Below are 11,270 nucleotides of genomic sequence, written 5' to 3'. Positions count from 1 at the left end.
TGGGGAGAAGCCCGGCGTGGGCTGGATGGAAGAAATGAATCCAATTACAGGATGAAGGGCAAATGGAGAGAAAGGACACGTTTGGTCTGGAGCAAATCCCTAGAAGGCTTTAAAGCAGGGACAGCAAGAAGAAGACAAAAATGAACTGTGGTGCAGGACACCCAGCCACTGCCAAGAGGAACAGGGGCCTCAAAATGGGGCAAAAGGCAGGGGACGGGTCTCTTCAGCTGGCTGAGAGTGTGGCCAGGGCAGTGACGTGAGGGATTCTTCCCGGGACACCCAAAGTACCACCTGGACATGCCTTTTCTGGGAGCTGGAACACCAGGTTAGCTCTTCATGGTCCCACAGGGACACTGGAGCAAGGAGCCAGCCCAGCCAGGCACCAGGGAACAGCCCTGCTGGAAAGCAGAAAACAAGCAAGCAAACCCCAGATTTCCTCTGTACTGTTTCCCAAAAGATTATAACCCAGCTGGCCGTGTCACAGCAGTCTCCAGGCTTCCACAGAGAAAACCAAGGGCTCTGCACTAGAAATGAAAAAAAATTGACCCACTTATGACAAAACGAAACAGCATGTATAAAACATCGCTGCAGAGGGCTGCGAACATCCACAATAGGGCCCTCAGGAAAAGCAGGGTGCAACTTCAAGTGAGGTTTACAAATTAAAAAGAAAAGAGCAGGATTATTTCTATTTGCCTAAACCCCCTTTTCTGGCTGCTCAGCCGTTCTCAAAGCTGGGTCACGGCAGCCACTGCTGGACACTGCAGAGTGAAGGTGGTGGTGCTGCGCTTTTGCATCCCTCTGGAATTAAATGAAAGCCTTTCTTTTGCCTCTCCGACTTTGCAGTTAAGCACCTGCCACCAGTTGGGCAAAGCAGAACTTGGAGAGAAGAGCTGGACATAGATCTCTGACTCTCAGCCCTCCCTCTTATCTCCTGCCTAACACCTACCTGGCTCAAACAGCCCGTAAAACAGAACAAAATCCAGCAAGGGATTGATGGCGGTTTGCAAGACAGGAAGAACTCACAGGAGCAGACAGCATCTTCTCCCTTGCATTGGCCATCATTCTCATCAGAGGATGGCTTTGCTCCCTTGCACAGCTGCTAACATGCAGAGAAATGTGCTTGTGCTGTTTGGATTTGCTGGGCTGTGCTGGCTGCTCGTCCCGGGGTGCTGCGCGGCCGATGAGACTGTCTTGCAAACCTGCCTACTCTGCTAGAGCCCTGGTTTATCACTTAGTTAAAAGTGTTGACAGCGCCAAACGGAATGGTGCAGGTTCACAGCTGAGCCGGGATTGCTCAGCTCCTTGGCAAGAAAATGACAGGTCCCAAAGACTTTCTATCTCTCCAAGGAAATCCTACGGTGCTTGCAGGGACGTTACCTGGATCAGCAGCAGGAGGAAAAGCCTGGGAGGTGACAGGGGCCTGTTTGCTTGTGAATACTGTGCAAGTGAGATGAGGTTGGCAGTGGTGAAGCTCTCCCCACTTCCCAGCTGCCTTCTGGCTGTGGTGCATCCACCCCCCGTGAGGCTGTGCTGGTGGCGAGAGCCTGGAGAAGGAGCTGTGATGGGGAACCTGCACGGAAAACAGGAGCTGGGGTTCCTCCTGCCCAAAGCCCATGGGTGCAGCCCTTTGGGGCCTGCAAGCAAGGCAGGAGACAGGCTTCTGTGCACCCTTATTTTTTGGAAAAGAAGCAAGGGCATGGCACGAAGAACCTCCCTCTCCACCACCAGATCCTCGTCCTGGATGGATGCAACCGTGCGAGCCCGGCACAGCAGCAGGCAGGCAGCCGGCCCCGGCGTTGTGGATGCCGGCAGAGGGCACGGCTGCCTCCTGGGAGCCGCCAGCCACAGCCCAGTTAATCCCCGCTGAGGGAGAAACAGCCCACCGAACCAAATTGTAAATACATCTGTGTCCTCCTTCTCCCTGGCACACTTTTAAATCTATTTGATCCACTCTAATGGATTGATCTACAAGTTTGTGCACACACATCCTGCTTTGGACCGGGCGGCTGGCAGCACCTCACCCATCACAACCTGTCAGCTCCACTCAGCCTCACCTCCGCCAGGAGCCGCCGGGAACGAATCCAATTACAGGATAAAGGGTTTTCTTCCCCTCCATATGGCCTCTATAACGCTCTGGCTTTATCTTGCTTTAACCCCTTTCCTGGCGAGGGAGCTCACAAGCCCGGCGTAAGCGGCTCAGCGCAGCGGCCACGCGTGGCTGCTATCTGATATGGGGAAATGAGGTCTTCCATGAGGTCTTCCCAGGGCAGCCGGGGGTACCAGGAGGCACCGCAGTATGTGCCTGCCCACGAGGGAGGAACGAGCCCCTCCAGAAGGGAGATTCAGGGCAGCACATTACAAAACCAGCCAAAAGCACAAAAGCGAGCTCGGCACCGTTTTGCATTGTTGGTGCTCATGGCCGAGGTTCAAGGTCCTGTGCATTAGTCCATCACCAGAATTTAAGCACAGATTTTTGCTTCCTGACTGATTTCTATTGCTTTTGCATTTCTCTACACCTTGCTTTGCAAATCATTCCCTGGGTGCCCTTGGGCAAGTCACTCCTGTGCCTTTGCCCAAGCAGCAATGAAGAGCCTCACACAGGGATGGGGAGACAAACCGCAAAGGGCTCCCTGCTGCCACCGCTCCGGGAGACCCACCTCCCCTGGCACATCCGCGTGGTTTGCTCTGCCTGTCGCTCGAGCCTGCTGAACCAACCATTTCAGCTCAGTGCACGTTAGTTATTTGATTATAATTATCATTTCTTGCTTTACACAGGACATGAAAGCCCAGAGAAGCTCAGGGCTCCGTCACGCAATGTGCTGACAAACAATGAATAAGAGACAATCTCATCTCAAAGAGCTTAGCAAAGCAGAAAAAACCTGCAAGAAGGAAGAAAACACTTTTTTTTTCTTAAGGACCAACACAAAGAAAGCGAGTCTCTTCACTCGCATTAAGCAGGGCCTGGATTTTGCTATTGCCTTCTTTGTCGTAGAGTCAGCATAGAAAACAATTGAGAGCTCTCTGGGAGACAGCCTGTAAAGTTTCCCTGCTAAGAGACACCAAATTAAAGCCATCACTTTCCATTTCTGTGACGGAGACACAGAGGGAACCGAGGTTGCATTCAGGACACGTCCTGGAGGAACCAGCTATCCTCTCCGGTGTCATTTTCCTACGCTGAGTTTATTCGAGGCCTTCGGCATTGCTCCAGCTGTGGCTGACCTGCGGAGAGCTCTAAATCCACCAGCCTCGGGGTATCGACCGAAACATCGACCTCAGCTCGCAGGGGGAGAAAGCTGAGTCCATGAGGACAGCTGGGAAGGGACAGACCCCTGTTAGCATGACAGGGGCGACTCAGGCTTACCTGCTGTGTATTCAGCTCCCAAAAAGGGGAAAGATCCTGGTCCAGATCTAGTTGAAGGTCAGGTGAAAGTCCTCTTGGTCTAGTTGTTGGCAATCCTCTGCATGAGAGGTTTCTGGGTACCATGCATGAAGCCAAAGATGCACCAGAGCTTAGCTGAAAGAGGGAGTGGAGAGGGTTTGCACTGATCAAGGAAAAAAATCTGTGCAAAAAATACTGCTGATGCTTTCCCCCAGCACCCAAAACAGACTGTCATTTCACCTCTTCTCCCCGTAGCTGTGCTTCATTAGTACAACTCTCTACTCTTTAGGAGAAGACGGGACACCGCAAATATGTGGCAGAAAGTGTCACAGAGATGGGAGGTGAAAATTACTTTCTGGGAGATGAAAATTAACTTTCCCATGAGATAACAGTGTTCATATACAGAACCTTGGAGAAGCACCAGAGCTTTCAGATGCTGCTGGCAATGACAGCAAGGTCCAAGTCTTTTGAAGGTGGACCATCATAGTGAAATCTTTTGGCTGAAAAGAGTTGCTTTCTACCATGGAAGTTGGGAGGGACACGCTGGAATCGAGATGCACATCTGTTTATGTGTATTAGCATTTCTGGGTTCTCCTTTAATATTCAACTCATTCTACAAAAATGTGCCCAACTTCTGTACATCCAGAAGCCTGACTATGGCCAGGAGAGGCATGAAATACCTCCAGGGAAAGCTTTATGAGAAGTAAGACTATGGGACTTCTCCACAAGAAACTCTTCCCCTCAAAGAGGACCTAGTCAGGGAATTTAATGACTGGCAGTTTCGCAGTATGTGTAGTGAAATACCTTCTGAGAGACGTAGGCATCCCATGGGGACTCCTTGTCCCAGGGCACCTGGGGCTGATGTGACCCACTTACTCTCGCCACATCCTAGTTCTGTTCCTCTCAGACCTGTGCCAACGGATCAGCGGGTCAGCAATTAGAACTTCATTCATCCCACCCACATCCCTTAGCCTTCTGCTCCTGCCTGCTAGCTCTGAGACACTTCAGCCTTGCAGAAGACCTCATTCATCCAGCAAGACAGCATTGACTTTTTCCATCCACCTTGTCTTGGCAGAGGGCAGTGATGGGAAAGAGGCTAAGGGCTTACCGCATTAACAGATCAGGGCCATTAACGCCACCAGATGTCAGAGATTAATGGAAGAGCTTCACTAAGGCGCCTTAGGCAGGTCTCCTGGAGAAGGAGCACCCATGACCCAGAAGGAAGAAATGGGGAAAGAGCTTGGATGAGATGGAGCATTGGCGCTCCAAGCTGGCACCGACCCTGCTGAGAAGAGTTTCACAGTCTCGTGTGTGCTGGGATGGGGATCCCACACTCCATACTGAATGCTAAGAGACTGGGAGAAGCTTCTTTCCGTCCCACTTGGTCTTCCAGTGTAGCTACAGGCTGGTGCTGGTCTCTGCACTATCTCTGGAGGGAATTCAGGACATCAGCATTGCTGAGGCTTTACCTTCTCTCCCCTGGGGCACTCAGGTGCTGCTTCTCCAGCAAGTAGTGGCACTTTGCCAGGCTGGTTTTAGAGCTGTGGCTAAGGACCTTCCCTAAACCCTGCCAGTCCTTGCAAAGCTGCAACCCAGATCAGCGTCCCACTTGCTGGGATGGGGAGCGGGCTCGGATAGGAAACACTCACCAGCAGCTCCCCGGGAGACAGGGAATCGCAGGGCTGATGGTGCCACATCCATCCCTGCTGGATGGTGTGCTCCCTCCTGTCCTGCCAGAGATCCTTGGAGGATCAGCTGAATAATGCATATCCTTCAGCCCAGAGAGGAGGCAAGAACAGAGGAGGAAATTCACGGCCCTTTGCACTTTGGCACAACCAGGGTGCGTGATTCAAGAGAGCTGCCCCCAAAATGTTTGCCAAGATTGCAGCCTTTGGGATGGGAAGTGGTTTCCCCTCCCACCTCTGCCCAGCTCCATGTGAGGAGGTGGCCCTTGGTCATGTCAGCAAAGCCCAGTTTTGCTCTGTGATGGAGACACGTATCCATACCATGCAGCACCCACATTGAACCAGGCACCCAAAGCACAGAGCAGCCAAAGAGCCAGAGCCGAGCCCACGGCTCAGACCCGCAGAGCTCGGTCCAGTCTTCCCGCAGCAATCTCCCCATGGTCAGAGCTGGGCGGTGCCCAGTCCCCAAACACTCCCACGGAGTCCTTCAGCCTCCCAGGGAGACCCCAAAGGCTGTGACCCACTGTGGACCCAAGCGAAGGACCCATTTCCCCACCAATCGCCCAAAGCAGCCGCTCCCCAACTCACCACTGCTCCTCCTACATTTGCCCCTCTTCTAAAGGGCTCCCCACCCCATCCCTTCCTCCCCTCAACTCCTTAAACAATATTAAACACTTAATGGCAATTAATACGCTTTAATGCAGGTTTTGGGGCCAACTGGCTGCTTAGAGGGTGCTTAAACCATCAACCCCTCTCAATCCCGTTGCCCTTGTCATACAAAGTCAGCCGAGCCCCTAATCCGGCCTCCCCCCGCGCTCCTTTGAGGAGGCCGAAGGGTATAAAACCTCCCCTGGCACGCGGGCACTGCCAGCCCTCGACGCAGAGTAGGGGCAGCGCACCACCTCCCATCCCCTTGGGATTTACTGTTGTTCTTATTAATTAATTTATTTTTTTGAGAGGGCAACCTTTAGTTGGGTATTTTTCCACATTGGGGGGTGGGGCTCTTCCTTTTCTTTTTTTAATTGGGGTTGAAGCAAAATTAATTAAAAAAACAGAGCATTTGATTTTTTAAAAAAACCTTAAAAGCAAAGAAGCTGCCATAACATTGGCAGGATGAATGGGACGGAGGGTATCAATTTTTACGTGCCTATGTCCAACAAGACAGGGGTGGTGCGAAGCCCCTTCGAGTACCCCCAGTATTACCTAGCTGACCCCTGGAAATACCGCATCGTGTGTTGCTACATCTTCTTCCTCATCTCCACCGGTTTGCCCATCAACATCCTCACCCTCCTGGTCACCTTCAAACACAAGAAGCTCCGGCAGCCACTCAACTACATCTTGGTCAACTTGGCAGTGGCTGACCTCTTCATGGCCTGTTTTGGCTTCACGGTCACCTTCTACACTGCCTGGAACGGCTACTTTGTCTTCGGACCCATCGGCTGTGCCGTGGAGGGCTTCTTCGCCACGCTGGGAGGTAAGGGTTGTGGGGTGGGAGCTTGGGTCTAAGGGCCAGGCTTGGCAGTGGGTGATCTTGCTTCTTTACAGCTTTGGGAACCCAATTCCACCCCTTCATCATGCTATTGGGATGGTTGTGATGCATGCAGCATCTCTTTCATGCAGAAAGCCATCTCGCATGCCACTGCGGTGTCTCAGCTCATTGCATGGGGCAGAGCTCACCATGCAAGGTGCTGCTTCCCTGTAGCTTAAAGATGGGGTATAAAGAGAGAGATTTATGCAAGTTTGCTCTTGATGCCAAGAAGTGCCCATCTCACAACTAGCAGGGCAGCTGCAAGGAAATGAACGCCAGGAAGGGATCCTTATTTGCAGGATCAAGCCTGGGGTCATCTGGCCACCCTGCCCAGCGTGCATTCAGGGGGTCTCACACCAAAGTTGCATGGCTAGCAGAGACCTGCTGAACATGACCGCATCATGTCCTTGAATCAATGTCAAGCATCTTTGCCAAAAGCCTTTTCTTGGGAAAAGGTGAAGCATTTGGGAGGGTTCAGGGAGGGAAGAGACATCCCTTGGGAGAGGGACCGCTCGGGAGAGGGACCCTGCAGAAGGGGTATGGGCACGGAGAGGAGGAATTCAAGACACAGAGTGGTCACAGCTTATCTAGGGGCAAAGGAAGAGGTAGCAGCTCTTAACCAGAAGAGAAGAGCAGCAGCGCAGAGGGGAAGGAGGATTCAGGGTTGCACAGAGCTAGGAAAACCAGGGCCAGGCTTTGCAGCGACTGCTCAGCTCTTGTCCCAGTGGCACCTGATTTGAGTGCCCTTGGGAGCTTCCTTGTTTCATTTCTCAAGGACATGAGAGCCACTAACGCTTCGCCCTGCAGAAAGCCCCCATGCAAAACAGAGAAAATTCATTTTGCACCCTGTGCCCACGCAGCCAGCCGGGCCCACACGACACCTCGTGATGGATCTGACAACCGCTAATCCTTGCTGCAGAGATCCGTTACCACTGCAAGGACTTCACTTTTTTTTCCCTAAATGGGGCAATTTCCTGCAATGATGCTGATCTGAAAAAAAAAAAAAAAAGATGGACATTCTGCCAGGCAAAAGCAATGCTAAATGTCCTGATCCAAGCCAAGGACAGGCTTGGTCTTGGGATCAGAAGATCATACGGGTCTGCACCATTTCTGATGGAGTGAGCCTGTGAGCTTTCAGGCAGCATTACTTGCTCTTCCAATGTTTGTATCTACTAAAGAACAAGGAGGCTCCTGTTCACAGGGAAGAAAGTTTGATGGGAAGCAGTCACTGTGCGAGCAGCAGGTCTCCAGCGAATCCTAGCACAGGGTGTAGTTATCAGCAGATTATCACAGCTGGGGGCATTAGCAGGCTTACAGCACCGACTAAACGCTCCCAATCCCCTGAAGTTTAATTATCCCTTATAAATACATGTGCACACATGCCCACCCACACAGCCTCCCCCGTACACCGCCCCCTGATCCAGCACTGGCGGAAGACTCATGAAACACACATTTAAAGGCATCTACAGGTTTGGATGCATCTGGCATCTTTGCCGGAAATTGTGCTTCCTCGCGCCCAAGTGGAATTCACCCTCTTGATTTTTAAATGATTAAAAAACCATGATGATCCCTTCCTCCATCACCAGCATCCTGCTGCGGCACAGGCGCTCCCCTCGGCTCCCAGACCTTTTGCACGTCACAGCCGGGAGATTCTCAGGTGTTCAATAGGATGCTGCTTATCCCTTGCCGATCCCCAACACCACAGTTCCCTCTGCTCTTCACTGCAACCATAAGACCATGAAGGGAAGATCAAGCCCAGAGGATATCTTACCACCACCGAATGCTCTCTCTTTCTCTCCCTCCCACAGGCCAAGTCGCCCTGTGGTCCCTGGTTGTCTTGGCCATAGAGCGCTACATCGTCGTCTGCAAACCCATGGGAAACTTCCGCTTCTCCGCAACCCACGCCATGATGGGTATCGCTTTTACCTGGGTAATGGCCCTTTCTTGTGCTGCTCCACCCCTCTTCGGCTGGTCCAGGTGAGTCGAAGGATGCTCGGCGGCAGCCCCAGCCGCTGTGAGACAGGAGACGATACACTCGTGGCTCAGATGTGAAATTCCCTGGGCTCTGGGCAAGAGAAGCAACGGGGTGAGTCAGAACAGAAATGGGACCTCAGCTGTCAGTCTCACAATGGCTTGGTGTCCCCAAGGCACCAAAGGCACCCGCAGGCTCAGCATCTCCAGCTGCAATAGCCCTTTGTGATCCCTTTATGTTCTGTAGATAAAGAGGGGCTTTGATAGGCATGGCTCATCTCACCCATGCTGCGAAGAGCCCATTTCTCTCTGCAGACCATAAAGAGCGTTCGGATGACCAGGCCAGCAGGCAAGGCTGCTCTGGGGAGGCAAACCTGGCCTTGCTGACTTGCTGCCACCCCAGCATTGCTCCTGGGAGTCCTGCAGCACCTTTCCCAGCACCCCTGCCCCACTCTCACCCATCTCTCCTGCTCCCAGCACCGCAGCACATTTCAGCCCCCCACCAATAACAGAGGCAACGCTGGCTGCTCACACCACAGGCTGCTCGCTAGGCTCCAGCGAGCGTGTCCTCTGGGCAGCTAAAGCCCATGTCAGGCTCTTGCACTCACCCACATTCCTGGCCAGGAGCCGATGAAGCAGCTAAAGGCCACCCAGAGAGTAAGCTGAGGAGATGGAGGTAGTTTCTCTAATGCTGCAGCTCCTGCCCCTCCTGACACCCCACTGCAGAGCTGCCTTGTGGGGTCATAGCAAGCCCCTACCAGCCCTTTGGACATGTGCAAGAGGTGGCTTTGGGGCAGCAAAGTCCCTTTACCATCCACCTGCGATGAGGCACAGCCAGATTGTCCCTCTCCAGCCTTGAACTGGGATACCTGCCCAGGGAGCAGGTCCTTGGCTCCCAAGCGGACCTGAGCCACATCCCTTTGAGCCAGGGCCCCTCCAGACACAGGCTGTGCATCCCTCCACCCCGTGCAGCAGCGGGGACGAAGCCCTCAAGAGCTTGGACCCACCAAGCTGGTGGCCCTCGTCCCCGCTTGGTGTCCCTCCATCTGCAGAGGGAGAGCAGGTGGCTCCCAGCAGGCAAGTGCTCAGCCACGTAGGAAGGAAATAAATAGCCCGTTCCCCATGGGAGGGAGCGAGTGTCACAACAAACCGATGCTATGCGCCCAAGCGCAATATGTCGGCAGGGCTCGCTGCTGGCCCCGAAGGAGCCGCGCGCTGCAGAGCCAGTGAGGCTGGGTGCACAGTGCGCAGAGGAGAAGCCAGGGAGGAGCTCACCCAAAACACACGTGCCAGTCTTTGAGCATCCCCCATCCTTGGGGAATTCGGTCTGCGGGTTGAACCCCTCCCATTGCCTCTAGAGAGGGTCCTGGAGAAGATCCTAACTTTTCTTGCTGGCAGATACATACCGGAGGGGATGCAGTGTTCCTGTGGCCCCGACTACTACACCCACAACCCCGACTACCACAACGAGTCCTATGTCCTCTACATGTTTATCATCCACTTCATCATCCCGGTCGTGGTCATTTTCTTCTCCTACGGGCGCCTCATTTGCAAAGTCCGAGAGGTAACGCTGGGAGGAGGCACGGGGGGCTAACAGGGACGAGGTGGGCAGTTCGGGCAGGAGAAGGGAGGTGGTCTTGGGGCAGAAAGCTGCAGGGTGCCCCTCACCACCCTCCCTGCCCACAGGCAGCTGCCCAGCAGCAGGAGTCAGCCACGACCCAGAAGGCCGAGAAGGAGGTGACGCGGATGGTGATCCTCATGGTGCTGGGGTTTTTGCTGGCCTGGACGCCCTACGCCGTGGTGGCATTCTGGATCTTCACCAACAAGGGAGCGGACTTCACCGCCACGCTCATGGCAGTGCCTGCCTTCTTCTCCAAGAGCTCCTCCCTCTACAACCCCATCATCTACGTCCTCATGAACAAACAGGTGAGATGCCCCATGTCATGCAGGGTGAGCCTCCGCCCTTGGCTTACCAACACGTCCGGGGTCACCGCAGGCACCTTGCTCTATCCCAGAAGTGGTTGAATCTCAGCCTGGGGGCAGCAGCAAGCTCAGGGGCTGTTGGGGGCTCTTGGTCCCGCAGCACATCCCTGCTGGCCCCCAATGCCATTGTTTTCCATTTCTCTCCCCTCTTCAGTTCCGTAATTGCATGATCACCACAATCTGCTGTGGCAAGAACCCCTTTGGGGATGAAGACGTCTCCTCCACCGTATCCCAGAGCAAGACTGAGGTCTCCTCCGTCTCCTCCAGCCAAGTGTCACCTGCATAGACCATGGACAGTTTGAACTGGGGTGACCCGCTGAGCTCGGGGACCGAGACAGACACCCAAGCACCCACAGGCCCATTTCATGCAGTCACTCCCTTGTGCACCGACACCCTCTCCTGCACGAGAAGTTAGCTGTGCATGTACCGCGGTAGCTTTCCCCCACTCCCACGTGCAGACCCCCAGCCCCAGGCATGCTTGCTGGGGCACCCCCGCTCCCACTGGTGCAAACACGGCACCCTGAGCTCTTCCACACTGTCACGGCCCCTTGCAGAGGAGCCCAGGTCCCTTCCCCAGCTCCCAGGAGTCAGCCAGCTTTTGGGGACCATCTATGTGTCAGCAAAAACCCCTGCTTTGTTCGCATCGTGTTAAAACAGCAATGGCCAGCGGGAAGCCCCAAACTGCAATATTTCCCTCCCTGCCGCTCTGAAACGCGGTCCCTGC

General features: G+C 53.9%; 1 protein-coding gene across 1 annotated transcript; it reads left to right on the top strand.

The window, feature by feature from the left end:
- Positions 1-6,177: 6,177 nt before the first annotated feature.
- LOC104261893 (green-sensitive opsin) lies at positions 6,178-10,832 on the top strand. The gene is made up of 5 exons (XM_059831283.1): positions 6,178-6,538; positions 8,401-8,569; positions 9,962-10,127; positions 10,250-10,489; positions 10,701-10,832. The coding sequence occupies exons 1-5, from the start codon at positions 6,178-6,180 to the stop codon at positions 10,830-10,832; spliced, it is 1,068 nt and encodes a 355-aa protein (XP_059687266.1).
- Positions 10,833-11,270: the final 438 nt, after the last annotated feature.

This window comes from Gavia stellata, chromosome 30 (genome assembly GCF_030936135.1).
Source record: "Gavia stellata isolate bGavSte3 chromosome 30, bGavSte3.hap2, whole genome shotgun sequence".
Lineage (NCBI taxonomy): Eukaryota > Metazoa > Chordata > Aves > Gaviiformes > Gaviidae > Gavia > Gavia stellata.
The sequence above is the reverse complement of the archived record's forward strand: the minus strand, read 5'-3'. Positions and strand labels throughout refer to the sequence as shown.

Coding starts and splice junctions, on each gene's coding strand:
- LOC104261893 (XM_059831283.1), top strand. CDS start 6,178: ATGAATGGGACGGAGGGTATCAATTTTTACGTGCCTATGTCCAACAAG. Junction 8,570..9,961: donor CCCCTCTTCGGCTGGTCCAG/GTGAGTCGAAGG, acceptor TCTTGCTGGCAG/ATACATACCGGAGGGGATGC. Junction 10,128..10,249: donor TCATTTGCAAAGTCCGAGAG/GTAACGCTGGGA, acceptor CCCTGCCCACAG/GCAGCTGCCCAGCAGCAGGA.